Genomic DNA, 15,715 nt, shown 5'->3' on the forward strand with positions numbered 1-15,715 from the left:
TATTAATTTCCTCCGAGGATTTGAGAAAAAGGACTTGGCTTTATTGTTTTCTGGATTGTTATTGCTTGGGATTTGACTTGATAGATTAAAAATTGGTTGTTGTTGTTTTGTAGTACTATTATCATCATTTCCTTCATTGCTAGCATTCCTATTCTTTGACCAGAACTTGGGTTTGTCATTGTTGTTGTTGTTGTTGTTGTTGTTGTTGTTGTTGTTGTTGTTGTTGTTGTTGTTGTTGTTGTTGTTGTTGTTGTTGTTGTTTTTGTTGTTGTTGTATGAATTATTGTAAATTTTTAGCTCTCCTTTCTTTACCATTGTGTTTTCTATTTTCAGACCATTCTTGATCATTTTGGCAAAAGAGGGAGGACATTGCATTCTTAGTCGATAACTCATTTCACTGATAAGATTATCAATGAATATGTCCATCTTTTCTTGATCAGGTATATCTCGGGCATACCTATTAAACATGTGTTTCCATCATTGTAAGAAGATCATAAAAGATTCACCATTCTTTTGTTTAACATTGCAGAGATCCAGCATCGTTATCTCATTCCTTATATTGTAGGAGTATTGTGAAATAAATCTATTCACAAGTTCTTCAAAAGATTTGATTCTGGATGGTAATCTTGAAAACCACTCCATTGATTGTCCATTTAAACTCCTAGGAAAAAGATGCATAAGGTAAGTTTCATCATGAGCAAATTCCATGCTCGTACTACAAAACTCCCTAATGTGATCCTGAGGATCGGATTTTCCATCGTATTTGTCATATTTAGGAATCTCGCAATGTTGCGGAAATGGTATCATGGTCAATTTTTTATCAAAAGGATATGGGCATATATCTTTTTAATGAATACTTCTTGGAGCTTGTTCCATTTTGCATGTCATGTATCTATTGTTGTAGTGTTTGCATTTGTTGAGTAAGGTTTGATAATGGGTTATCCACATAGTTTCTTCTTGTTTCTTCATGAGTTCTTTTATCACTACGCTCTTTTATTGTGTCATCCCTTTCTTTCCTTGTTTCTTCATGACTTTCTTTGTTCACATCTTCATTATTTGGATCATCTATTTTTTGGGTGTTACTTGCCTCCACGTCTTGTTTCAAGCTTTCTATGTTAAAGTCTTGTGGTAGTTTAGCTCCAGATTTCGCTTACATCAAAAGATATTTCTCTTTTTGCTTTGTCAACAATTTTTCCATTAGCCTATCAAATTTGAAATCTTGCTCGAGGTCTCTAATGGTGCTATTGACTACTTCTTCATCAATAGTTGTAAACCCAAAAATTTTAAATACAGGATTATTTTCTTCCTCCATTTGTTGTTGTTTTCTAAGTTGTTCGTATTGAGCTCTAGTCCAAACTAGCATGTGATTATTTCGAAGTTGTTGAAATTTTCAAAGGACAAAGTCAATAGGTGATTATTGCTTTAGGAAGATTATGCTTTGTTTATTTTACCGCTATTGTTTGTTCGTTGTGATAAAGCGTCTCTTTGTTGAAAAGCACGTCTTTGCAAAATTTCACCGTCAAACTCTGTACTGCAGCCACGTAAGTAGTGATGAAAACGGTGTAGAAATGTCCTATGTTTTAATAAGATCTTGCGATTGATATACAAGAATCTTATTCTTTTCTGAGTAGCTTTATAACTAGGTTTTACTTTCTTAAGGTGATACTTAAAAGTCATATAAGAATTTGACAATTTACAAGTTTGTTTGATTTCAATCTTGGTATTCTGATTTTGATATAACCTACGTTCAAAATAGGAAAGATATATCCAAGATTATGAACCTAGTATAGATTGATCAAGCTTCGTGATAGAGGATTTGATTATCCTGATGAGAGACTTGACAATGATGTTGATTTTTTTGCACTTAAGATTTTTTAATCAATAGCTTGTTGAATGTTGATGTTTATAGAACTTCTTGGGAATAACCTATGGGATTAGTGACCTAGTTGTTTGAGCTAGTTTGACAATATGGGATGGTTTAGAGACAAACCTACTTCAAGAATTATTTTGATACTGATGTTTTGACACTTTGGTTTTAATCTGGTGTTTCAAGTGTTGGAAAGCTTTCATATTACCCTTTTGATCAAACTTTTTCAGCAATTTGTTGGAGTTTTTCTTACTCGTAGATGATAATTTTCTTCAATTTTTGACCATTTGGAACATGTAACAAACATAGAAGACATAATGTCTAATAAACAAAATGCACAAGCAAGTACAAATCTTATGGCAGGTTGAGACAATAGTTGTTGAATCTCACATGGGGTTTCCCCCGAGGCTATGCTATTCAAAGCGGATATTTAAATGCTTGACCCCACTGGCTCCACCCTCGGCACTCATTTCTTCAGGGAAGCCAAGCACCAGTTTCCATGAAAACTCCCCATGGCAAACTTTATATCTCTACTAGGAACCGTATGTGTGTGAGCCGCTTCAGAGGTCCGACCTCCTGTGCCAACAACTAGAAGGATTTTGGAAACTAGTACAAGTGGTTTTTAGTAAAGGCTTCTGGTCATGTGGCCATACATGCAGCACTTTCAGCTTTATAAATACAAAAGGTTCCCAACCTATAGAGGTTATGCTCCATAGGGTTTATGGGGAAACATAGTGTCGGTATTAACTTATCAGCACATGTTGTTTGGGACTTTCGTCACAAACACGATTTATTTATAGTGGATTGGAAGGAATCGGTATTAGCCTGTTTCCACTTTAGGTCGTTCCCCTCTCACTGGCCACCTCAAGGCAGCTCGGGAAGGCAGGGCCTCTAAAGGATTTAATTTCCTTGAAAGTAAAGAAAGCATAAAAGAGTGGGTTTGGCTTTTTGGTCACCCAATTAAGAGGAGAGCATATACCTACCACTTTCGAGACATGGAATATAAGTGTTCTTTTTAACCTTTTTAAAGCAATTGTTGGATAAGTCCTATTTGGAGATGTCGCTCCAACAAGCATGGTGTTTATTTTAGCCTTTTTAAAAGTCTATGTGCAACTATTTTAGAGAAGTTACTAAAAATGCAAGTTGCATGTTGTCAATCCTCTTAGTTAGACTAAATGAACAAGACATGATATATTACTTCTCAAAATAAGGCCTTTAATTAACTAGATGAGGAAATGCATAAAATTTGCCTTAAACACCATCCTGCACATGCATGTTAGTAGTTTGAAAAATCTAATTTCTTGGACATTCGGACCTGCAAGAAAATTTTGTTAGTTGGAAACAAAAGCATTATTCTAACATATGCGATATCCTTCTCCTCAAATGCGCTAATCTTTAGAGCAAAAGCGCTCACCTAGACTACAAAAGCATTGCTCTGCAGATACAAAAGTGTGATTTCTTTAATAAATGCGCTAATCTAGAGGACAAAAGCGCTAACCTAGAAGACAAAAGCGCTACCCGACAATGCAAATGTGTAGATTTTCAGATAAAAGTGATAACCACTATAGACATTGTTGCATGATCATAATAAATACTTCCCCATCTGGCGGGAGTACTTTTCTGCATAATAAATATTCCCTTCCATATTCACTCATTTCTTTCCTTTCACTCCATCCATTTTATCGTTTTCCATGCATGACGGCTCAAATATCTTCAAGCTGCAGTCATTCTCGCGTGATGTCAGGTACGCTCGTGTGTATTTATTCTTGTTGCATGTATATAATTAAATCATATTAACTCTAATTATGATATTTTGCATACTGTCCTTTCTTCGTCCTCCTCCGCATGTGTGGACACCTTTAGACCTTAGGTTGGGGGGAAGTACACTAATAATTACTATAGCAGATAATTTTGATGTCCTCTCGGATTGTCTTGGATTGCATTTTAATTTTTTCAAAATTCTCGTTTTGAGGTGATATCTTGCATTCTGCTTGTTTGTTTGCTTAGATTTATTTCTAGGCTACAGCTAGGTTCCAACCAAGTAAAAACATTGAGTATGCTATAGTGTAGAACATAGTGCAGAAACTGAGCAGATTTACGCCATTTTGAAGTTGAAAGTGTTATTGCTATAATGGGTGGTCCACCTATTCAACATGAGCTGACAGTCCATAAATTTCTCCTTCAGGAACCAGTATTTAGGAACAGTGGATGGCTGGATAATCTCTTAAAGTTGATGAAGTTTAATAAATAAATTGTGAGGGAATTTACCCACACACTATCAAATGGAAAAGCTCAGGTAAAAGGTTTAAGAGTAGTGGCTATAGAGGAAAGGATAGAAGAGTTATTTGGGCTACCAATAGATGGGAAGAATTACTCAGAGTCCAAGGATGCATGCAGTGCAAGGGCAGAATTTACATGTCCAGGAGACCCCCCATTAATAGTAGATAGGTAAGGAGCTAGGCGAGAATCCCTTCCGCCTGAATGGAGAGCAGTGGCATTGTATGTTTTAAAATATTTAACCTGCAAAGAAAGGTTTTCATGTTTGCATTCACATCACTTCAAGCTCCTAAGTCATCTACGCCACAGAAGAAGGATGAATGTTCCAAGCTTATTGTACAACCTTCTTTCTATAAGTGCAACAGAGACCCAGAAAGGTAGGCCTCACTCTATTTCTCACCATTGTCTAATTAAGCTTTTAGTTGAAAAATTCTCGAGAGATGTTTCTCCAATGCTCTAGAATGAATTTGTTGAAACCAGAATGTTTAGGGCAAAGCACATAGTTATAGAGGAACCACTTCCATCTCAGGAACAAGAAAACCTTGTAGAACCTAGTTCCCCTCTTGAACCCTCATCCTTGTTGAAATCCTTATAACAAAATCTTCCTACAACAAAGGAACCCTTACAAAAAGAAGCTAAAGTAGGGGTTCCTCTTGAAGGTTCAAGAAAAACTAGGGCCGCCACATGAAAGGAAAAGGGCAAAGAAAAACAAGTTGATATAGAGCATAAGGACAAGAAAAGTAAAAATGAGAATGTACCCTTTCCTGCGGCCAAGAAGAGAAAATTTGTAAAACCAGTTCCTACAGTAACTGTCGAAATAGTTGAAGAATTGGCTACAAGAAGTGTTCCTGCATCCGAAAGAGGAAAAACTCGACGAAGTAGTGGTAGGCTTCGTGAAAAGTTTAAAAGCCAAGACCAACCCATAGAGCCACATATTACAATCCTGATTGACTCCCCAGAACAACAACAATGTAGTCCACTCCATGATGATATCCCTCCTTCTCCTCCAAATGAACCTTAGAGAGACCATGAAGAAGAAGAAGAAGAACCACAAAATATTGAGGAAGAACAGGAATTACAGTTTCAGGAAGAAGGGGATATCTAGGATATTGAGCAGCCTCAGAAGGAAGTAGGTTTTGAAAGACTGGATAGCTTAGTATATGCTATAGAGAAGTTCATTGAATCAAGGGGCCAAGTAGAAAGTAAGAAACCTAAAGCACTTGTTCATAGGCCACCTACTTCCCTTACTAGTCATGTAGTAGGACTTGCTCTTTATGAGGATTGGGAACTTGAAAAGGTAAAGATGCAAATGATAATTTATTACCAGAAGAAAGTTATTGAGAAAAAGGATGAGAAAATAGCCCAGCTTAAAGCTAAGGTGGAAACAGTAGCCACCATGGTACCACAAATGATGCAATGTCGAGATCCTCCTCATGTTTACTCTCTATACTTAAAAGAACAGCACATTAGCTTCTAAATATTGAGGATTCTCAAAGATTTAAGTCCCTCATTACAAACACCAGAAGAATTTTACAGTGCTTTTCAGACATCTCCTACAGCAATCAAGAATCTACTCTGTGAACTATATGTGCATAATTATGTTGTTCCTGATGATGTTGATTGGAACACTCTCCTTTACATTAGAGATATAAAATTGAGGGCTCTTATGTCCTAGATGCAGAATGAGATATCAAGGGGAGAACAGTTTCAAGTGCATCACAAGGAAGAGCTTGAGCTTTCATTACCCTTAAGGTTTGAATCAAGGGAACCCAGGTGACTTTACTTTGATTGGCAGAAGATTGTATATGAGCCAGATTATGCAAAGGAAATCCTACCCTTAAGGCAAGAAGTGTATAGAGAATATGAACAAATGGCTCCAAGGGAAGGACAAGAGGCAATAGGACATGTAGTCCAGTGTTGGAACAGCCTAACAGATGAGTTGAAACAATCTGAGCCACACTCTGCACAAAATTACCATGCAGCATTAAACAGAGCACCCAAGTATATGCACTTGGGAAGATCAAAGGGACGGTATTGCCTGCCTCTCACCTTTCACCTCCAATCCTCCTGTGGCCATTGATGGGATGCAGGGATAGTGATCCACCATATAGTAAAGCACTAGAATGTACCAGGTGGAAAATATTGGAGAAAATGAAAGGGTTCTACTAGTGCTTATCTATAGGCGGTTCTGGACAGGTTACCCCAGGCAATTTCCAAATCAATGCTAGAATCCAAAATTTTCCAGTTGCTAGAGGATCAGCAACAAGTTAGGTTAGGGGGAGTTGATGAGCCTAAATAATGGCTCTATCTTGATAGATTTTTTATACAATACTCCTGCCTAGGTCTTATGATTAGATGACATTTGGATTATAATACTCTTTTAAGTTAATACCTTTTAAGTGTTTCTGGACTAGTTTAACTTATACCTAAGGATATCATGTAATGATCTATCTATGCAAATATCTGAAAATAATTATTAATATGGTTTGCATTATGTCAGGTTAGCGTTACTATATACACATGTTTGTTGTGTATTAATATAATGATGCAGGGTCAGTAAAGCCAAAGTAAGGACAAATGGTGGTTCAAAAGATCATCAAATACATAATCACAACACAGACCCAGCCAAACAAGTGCAGTAATGATTAGAACCACTTGATCGGTTCTTCAGCAGATTGATTTATGAACATTTACAACTGTTCTTAGTGGAGCCTATATCTAGGAGGCTATTCATGCTATATTCTCTCAGCTGCAGGATAGATGTTGTTCTATTGTCCTACATTGACTTCTTCTCTTGTTAATAAATCTTGTTCACCTATTCCGTAGGAATGTGGTCGATCAGTTAGAAGTTTGTTATAAGTTTTCCTATAAATAAAGGGATCTCTCTCCTCTTGAGGATAGTAGAGAACACCCATAGTAACTTGTGATACACAGCCTTTTGGTACTATTTTATGTATTTTCAGTCAAGATGAAATAAAGAGATCAATGCGATTTTGGATAATTACATAATTGTAATCTGAAGTTCTTAAGATACTCACTCAAGGGGGGCCACTTGGTGAGTAATCCTTTGTATGTTTCAGTTAGTTTTATGCTTTTGTAGCAATTATTTATGCAGTTGTATGTTCCTACAGCCATAGGAAATAGTTCATGTATCTGTTCCTGCAGCCACAGCAGCAGAGTAGTTCGAGCTGCCCACCAGAACTTTATCATTTAATAGTAGTTGTTTAAAGTAATTATAAGATTAAACTATTATTTCATTTAAGATTAAAGTATTAGTTCATTTAAGATTATGTGTGTTTACTTTGAGAAGAATTCCCTTTTTTTACAATCATAAAAGATAGTTGAAATATGAACTTGGTGCACATACAGTGCTAGCCCATTTCAAGTTTACATCCCTGGTTGATAACTAAATGAGCCCTTTCCATAGGAAAAGTTAGCTATTTAAAAATATTCAATCTCTGAATTATGATTTTTACCTAGTTACCATTCTAGTTGTAAGGACCAACATCAGTCTTTCTGCAAATTGGGTTCAAATTGCATCAGACTTGCATGCTCAATTGGTGTCAGCTGATGGTTAAGTTCCCCATCTCAAGTGTTGTGACTTGAGAAGATGTAATAATCGGTGACAAAGATAACAAGTGGTATCAACGAAAGTGTTACATCCAATGAAGATAAAGGGGGTGAAAGAATTTTGTCAGTGACCAGTAAACACGGGGAGGAATGATATCCTGACAGTACCCTTTGTCATTGTTGTCAAAGGGGGAGAAGGATTTTGTAGTATATTGTATACTACATGTGTGTGAATCCATGGATCACAATAAAAGGGGAGAAAGACTATGTAGTATGCCGGATACTACATGTGTTGACATCAATGCAAAAGGGGGAGATTGTCGGCATTGTGTTGTCATTGATGTCAATGGGTATGAGATGACCACCGGTCATAGAGATGGATGTGTAACACTGCTATGAAGGAGTAGAGGATGTGATATCTTTGATATCACCTTGTGTTGCATAAAACCGGTAAGGCAAGAAAAATTGGCCAGTGGAGTCACCAGTACACAAGTTAGTGCCTGACTTGTGTGATGAGATAAAGAAGTGTTTGAGCGGTTGTTTGTGATGAAGAGGCAGAATATTACCTAAATCACATCAACACTGGAGGAGAAGAATGAACAGGTCACCGGTATGCTGTGAGGCTACAAAACAGCGAGACTCCCACCGGATGAAGTTGCAGTCATCATGAGAAGCAATGACTGATAGTGAATGTGCTCACATCATATCACATGTGCATGTTTGAAAAGATGTGCACAAATAGGGAAGTTGTTGGCATATGCACACTCCAATGAGACATTGTATGTGATTGAAGGTTTTGTCATTGATGGCAACCTTGCAATCCTATGATATCGGCAAAGGCATTATACCGGCATCAGTAGATCACACTCTACACTGGCACTCAGGACACCGGCACTGGCACAAAGAAAAGAAGTATACCGGCATAGAGGCCGACAGGATTTTGTTATATTTTGTTTATTATTGTAAAAAACTTTGTAAGCTGACTTGGAAAATTGTAAAATGACTCATATATATAAAAGAGATCATTATAGACATTTTGTGATATAAAAAAAAAGATAGAGGAAAAATATTAGGCAGACCTATTATGCGAAATATAGGCTAAGGGTTTATGTAAGAAGCAGAGCAGCAACCGGTACTGGATCAGGCATTATAGATGCTATTGTAAAGCAGTACAAGATATTGGATTTGTATAATCCTCATTGTAAGTCAGTGAGACTTCCCATTGAGCAGTGAGCTCTAGGCAGTTGGCCTTCCTGCATGTGCAGGCCCCTATTGTAAGTAATATTCTCTTATTGGCCAGTGAGTGAATATTGTGGGTCACAAATCCCACTGAGGTTTTTCCCACACCGGGTTTCCTCATTAAAACCTTGTGTTATGGTGTGCTTTTCATGTGGATGTTCTCAATTCTATTAATTGCATTATTTCTTGCATACCGGTACACTGTTATAATATGTTATGCATGTTTTAATTTAAGAAATTAAACCCACTGGTTAGATACTAATTCACCCCCCTCCCCCTCTCAGTATCTGTGGGATTCCTAACAGAAGTCACATGAAGAGCATTGCAGGATGCAGAAGGCAAGGTGTCACTCCATCGGTAAGTGGAGATTATCTCTCATTATGCACTATGTGCATAAGTGTGAAGAAGTAAAGGCATGTACTTGAAGGCTCACATCGGATCCACCGGTAAAATGAGGAAATGCCTTAAGTACATGAGATCAGGACCGATAGATAAGGCATGTTGAGATACCAATTCAGAGGAAGTGAGAAGTGTTTGTCACCTTGACAAACCAGTAGAGGAATAGACAGAATTGATCAGAGAAAAGGTAAGGCTAAGCATATGCAGTCAGAAATAGAATGACCTGATTAAAGATGGAGTCCTGTCAAGGTTGATGACATGGTGTCATCAAGAGTGGTAACCGGTATGAAAGTCCATTGTTAATATGGACACGGTGTAGATACTTGATGGGAATGTGCATGCATAGGTCAGTCATGTCTGAAGATCGGTTTGAGGGTTACACCGGTAGATTAAGAAAGGTCATGACAAGAAGGACAACTCATAAGGTGTCATATTCCAGTAGGGTTTGTTTATTGGTAGATGGAACCGATTGTTTGAATGTTCGATGACTAGGCATAAATTGACAGAACAGTGTGATGAGGTGGATACTGATAGTGATGCTACAAGAGGATGAAATGGCAAATGTGCATGAGGTGGCAAACCTGCATTAGATAAAGATGAAATGTACATCGACGGGGTAGGTGTAGAGTTGGTCGACTGTGATAAAAGGTCCCACAAATCATGGGACATGTTGCAGATTGTTGCAAGGGTTTGTGGCTTGAGGTCTGAAGGACAACTATGAGCCAGCTAAGAGCAATTGAGGAGATCGAGGTGGATGAAGGAAACAACACAACCAAATCCTAGTGTTTGACCAAGAGACCAGCCAATAAGGTAAAAAGCAGATCGCCAAAGATGGAAGGCATGATCTAGGAGACGCATAAATGACATATTTTTGCAGACTGGCAGTTTGGAAGATCAGATCAGATAAGATCTTATTAGATTTGGTTTTCCTCGAGGGTGGTTAAGAAACCCTAACCACCTGATTTTTGAAATGGTCTTTCGGTGGGAAACCAGTCTATAAAGATGAAGGCAAAAGACATTGTAAAGTGTTGTTGTAATAGAATAATATTGTGCTACTGCAAAGTGTGATACTTCTATAGGTAATAGAAAATCAGCCTAGTGCTTGACAAGCATTTGAGAAGTGAGTGAGAGTGAGGGAGAACCTAGTTGAAGTGATCAACCGGTAGGAGAGAAGAACCCATAGTGTTCATACCGACAAAGTAGAAGTGAAGGAGGCTGTAGAGAAGGAAGACAAAAAACTGGCAAAGTGTTATATCCGTGAAGAGCAAAGAGTAAGGTGGAGATCCAGCAAAGTAGAAGAAGAGGATAACTGTACTGGTAGAGTTCATCGGCAGTTAAGCAACAGAAGAGAGAAGCAGAAGAGAGTAGCAGAAGAGTGATTCAGTGTAGCAAAGAAGGTATCTCATCGGCAGAGTAAGACATATGATAAGGTCTCAAGATTCACTTGTAACAAGATAACTACTTATGTATTTGATGTTTATATTGTGAACACTGAGTTGTACCTTGGTGCAGGGGTTGGTGCTCCTTGGGTAGATGCCCTAAAGGAAAGGGTTGTAGCTCCTTTGGGTTGTAGCCCATAAATTGGGTAGGGGTTGTAGCTCCTTGGGTTGGTGCTCCTTGGGTTGGTGCCCTAAACTTTGTAACTATGTTTTCATTGTGAGGTTGGATTGGAGCAGTAGACTCTAGCAGCATTTCTCACTGAGGTTTTTCCCATCTTGGTTTTTCCTCATTTATGCTAGTGTTATGTGATGTCCCTTGTGTGATTGCATTTGTGTTGGTCTTCCTACTAACTAGTCAGTCTGCATTGAGGTAGATCTATGCTCACATAGGATTAGTAAAGGGAAAAGATTTGAGAACCACTGATTCATGCCATCCCCCTCTCTGTGATGCATTGTGTCTAACAAGTTTTTTCCCACTGGGTTTTCTCTATTTGTGAGAGATTGCATTGCATATATTTGCTTTCATTTGCATATTGTACATGGGTACCTATCATGGCCTAGTAGTCGGGACCCATCTTGCATTGGTTAGCTTGAATCTACATTTCCCTAAGTGGCACTTAAGGGGGGGTGTTGGTGTAATTATTTATTCTTATAGTATATAATTACACTTTACTTAAGTTGACTTAGGATAATGCATCTCATCATAGTTTGGATATGAGACACTTAGGGAAGTGTACACATAGGGATGATGCTTGTGAGAGAAATTCCACCTTTTGTGGTCTTATCTTGTTGTTAAATTCCACCTTCAGTGGGTGATCCACTTCTTGTGGAATATTTTACTATTTCTCCTACCTACCCCTACCTACCCTTATTTCTCATTGAGCCACATGTCATGATTGTGTGCTCACATATCCATTTGGCCTTGCCTATATAAGAAAGCTCATCTCTCTTGTATTAGTTAATCTAGTTGATCATATTTACATATTGATGAGAATACAGTTTGTTCTTGTCAAACTATTGTCTCTCTTATTTGTGCTTTTCATTGTGTCCTTGATCTTGGAAAATTCTCACATGTTCTTTAGCTTGTTGGACTTAACCACTCTCATAGGCTCTATTAGCACATATTTTTATAAAATATTTTTGTGCTATATATGGATGCTTTTGCTTATAATTCCATCATACAAACATTTATTGTTGGATTGTATGTGCAAGTGACATGATTGCAGTGTCTTCATAAAAAGGCATCACTTAGGCATATTCAAGGGAAGTGTTGAGTGAAATGGCATTCTAGAAATCCACATCTTCACAATTAGTCTCATTGCAAAAGCATCTTTGGAAAATCAGGATAGAGAAGGTTTGTGAGCATGTTCAAAGAGGTAGATGGTATGGTAGAAACCCTTCACTATGATTATTAAAAGTTGCATCCATAAAGAGGGCCATCTTTTGCAAAAAAATGAAAAATTTTGCTTATCGGCATAAGTCATCTCGATGAGATCGCCCAAGGAGAAAGGAGTAGGTTGATCGGAGTAACTCATTCCAATGGTGTTTCCTAAAGTGAAAGTGGCATTAAAAAGTGTGACTAAGTGGAGATCCATCGGGGCAAGTTACGGCGATAAAGTCGGAGTCATCGGAGTAACATACACTATCGGCAAGGAGGAGAAAATGTTATCCCGAAACCCGATGGGGTCGTCAATGGAACTCTTGTCAATAACTAGCGAGGTGATCTATTCATAGCAGTGACATAAGGTTATCGAGAGGTCCTAATTTATGTTACCTTGATACTCGATGGACCAAGTGGAGAAGGCGACCTTATCGGAGAGTCTTTCTCTAATAAAGTGATACCAAGCAAGAAAAGGAGTAAGTCTCATCAGGATAGCATACATTGTCAGGGAGATGCATTTTGGGTTATCTCGATGCTCGATGAGGAAGATGAGCTTGACACAAACAAAGTGACTACATCAGGAAATCCTACACCGATAGACCGAAGCAGCCCAACAAGGAGAGTAAGATGCGAAAGGACTCATTGGGATAGCTTACGCTACTGGAGAAACGTCTCTAAAGTTGTGCCGATGCTCGATGGGCAGAATGCCACAGAGGATGGATCTATTGGGGAGACTATAACTATCAGAAGTAAGGGAAATATGCTACCCCGACGCCCGATGAAGTAATCGGTGAAAGTTACGTCAATAAAGGAGAAAGTTAGATATCATGGGCCCATCGGATGAAGTGTAAAGTAGTTTCATTCTAAAGGCCGATGGAGTGACTAGAGAAATAAACAGAAGGAGGTTTCATCAGAGAGACATACCCTGATGTAACATAAAGAAATGTTGACTAATAAAAGGGAAAGGTGGATCTATCGGGATAAGTTAAGCCTCGAAGAGAAAAGTGAAACAGTCGGAGCGAGATCAGGTGCATTGATCGGAATGGCCTATACCAATCAGAAAGACAAAAAGGTAATTGAAGGAACACATGGTGCCAAATAATTGAATTATTGAGTGGGGTTACACCGATTACCCATTAGAATGTCTAATAGGAAAACCATTATTTAATGCTCACGATTAGGAGGATTTTATCCGCACAAAGCAAAATTGTTGAGTTTTTTATCGTTACAGATCCTAGCCGTTGCATATCCAGCATAAAGAAAGAGTGCTTGTGCCAGGAATATTTCACAGTCTCTTTAGCCATTAATATTGAAGTTGTAGATAAGAAGCGTGGGTAATTAATAATTCAAGCACTTAATCATGGAGGCTTCTAGTTCACAAGGAAAGAGAAAGGTCATAGAGATTTTAGATACATAGTCAACTAAATCAAAAAAGGTGAAGTCTATGGAGGGTGTGCAAAAGCGCAAATTGAACCAGGATATGATTGACCAGATGGAGTCATCTGGTGCTAAGTCAAGAAGGTCTAAAAAAAATTTACTGCACAAAGATCAATTGGAAGATAAGTACAAAGGAGTTGGAGATATTTGGACAACCATTAGGGGCCATGAATTGTTTTTATATCAGTATCTCAAGAGAAACAAGGAGATGCCATTGTCAAACCCTTGGATGACATATTTGGGCAGATTGGTGGTACCAAATGTTTTTCTGAATCTCAGATTGTTGGAATTTCTTACAAGTAAATACAAAAAGTAAAAAAGATACATCCAATTGCCAAATGGGGACCCATTCATTCGGATATATGTCGGATCTATTCAGGAGGTTTTCGGCATGACATATCAGCCTTGCATGCCCTTATCTTTTACAGACTTAGAAGGAGAATATACCCAAATGGACACTGCCCACACAATGTGGAAGTTGGTAATCCACAAAAAGGAGAAGGGATGACTCACAGAGCAGGATGGTCCCCCTTTTGAGATTACCATGTTCAGGCAATACCTGCAGTACACCTATTGGGCATGCGGCTAGGTCTGCAAGGAAGAAGTTCCTAATGTTACAAGAATAGGCCCATTGGTGTTGGTTGCAGACATTCAAATGCATGAGCCGAGGCCATTTGATTATGCAACCTACTTGGCAGAGAAGCTGCATAAAGGATTTTTGAGTTTGCAAATAGAGCCTAACTCTACTTTCAAGTTTAACTCATTGCTAATGCATGTGGTTTTGTTTTATGGTCATATGAAGGGTTTGTGGCCAGGATAATTAAAAGTGACTTCCAGGAACAAAGAGGGACAGGACCAACCAATCCAATTGTGGGTATCCCTGTGGGACTCAAGGTTCGACAAATCACACTATGTGTTGTTTGAAGAGTACTTCGTCAAGCCCTTGTATAGATTGTTTGGGGTGGAATGTGAGGGGTCTATCTCACAGGAGATTAAAATATTCTTGAGACCCCATGCTTTTGGAGATACTAGGGTCAACCACAATTGGGTTGACTAGTTTGTATGCCAGAATTTCACTTTTTTTCAGGGTTTATGGTTTTGAAGGTGTTCCATTTATGTTGCCTACATTAGTGCTCGGCAGAATTGCATATCTAGAGAATGTTAGGCAGCTTAGTATGTCAAATCCAAAGCATTTAAGTGGTGCACACAAGTAGGTATTTATGCCTGGCACTTTACATTTCGAAGATTTCACCATTGTGTCTACCAAGGCATATGAAATGATTGAAAAGAAGCTGGTAGAGGAGTACAATCTGTATGGACACCAATCTTGGAAGAATAATGATCCAGAAGGATATATCCACCACTACAGGAAGAGCCAGAACTTGGGAGAATATTTGCACATACCCATGGAGGCTAAGGATTTATTTAGGAACAAGGAGCGGGATGACGTTGATACAGTCTTAGAGGAGTTGAACAAAAAATTGGAAGAGCGGAAGCAGAGGCTTAAAGAACTAAAAGAAGGAGGAGACTCTAAGAGTGAGTCTGATGAGAATGTAGCAGTGTCTACCCTTCGTGCACCTGAACTAGAAGAAATGGAAGAGAGCCAGGAGCAAGCTATGGTGAGACTCAACGCCAACACCAATGTGATGATGGAAGAGCATGCAGATTTTGTTGTAGATGAAGTTTTTGTACAGTCCAAGGAGTTTAAGTCCTTCTTGTACCATTACAAAGGGAAAATATTGAGGGAGGGCCTCCCAAATGTCACCCCTGAGAATGAAGCGAAGATGTTAAAAAGATTGAAGGAATACATCAATGCAGAGGTGGTTACAATGACACCACAGAGAGGGAGGAAGCTTCTCAGTGAGGCAGGCATTATTTTGTTCCCAGGATGGGAGTTAAGAGTCTCTTTCATTTTTGACTGTTTGTTGCATTCAAATAGAAAAGATGTAAAATTAGACATACAGGGAGTTGATGACATTTTTATTGGATCAAGATATGATCTAAATGAAGAGGAAATGTTGCTTTGGGCCCTATACCCCCCAAATAAAAGACCCAAGATTATAGATGTAGATAAGGCATTTGGGCATATAATGAGGTTGAAAGTGG

General features: G+C 38.4%; 1 protein-coding gene across 1 annotated transcript in view; it reads left to right on the forward strand.

Moving 5' to 3' along the window:
• Positions 1 to 14,823, forward strand: part of LOC131874247 (uncharacterized) — a 48,479-nt gene extending 33,656 nt beyond the window's left edge. Inside the window, exon 2 of the mRNA XM_059217530.1 lies at positions 14,697 to 14,823. Within this exon, the coding sequence (XP_059073513.1) occupies positions 14,697 to 14,823 (127 nt within the window). The remainder of the gene's footprint in view (positions 1 to 14,696) is intronic.
• Positions 14,824 to 15,715: the final 892 nt, after the last annotated feature.

The sequence above is a fragment of the Cryptomeria japonica genome, chromosome 3 (assembly GCF_030272615.1).
Source record: "Cryptomeria japonica chromosome 3, Sugi_1.0, whole genome shotgun sequence".
In the NCBI taxonomy this organism is placed as follows: domain Eukaryota; kingdom Viridiplantae; phylum Streptophyta; class Pinopsida; order Cupressales; family Cupressaceae; genus Cryptomeria; species Cryptomeria japonica.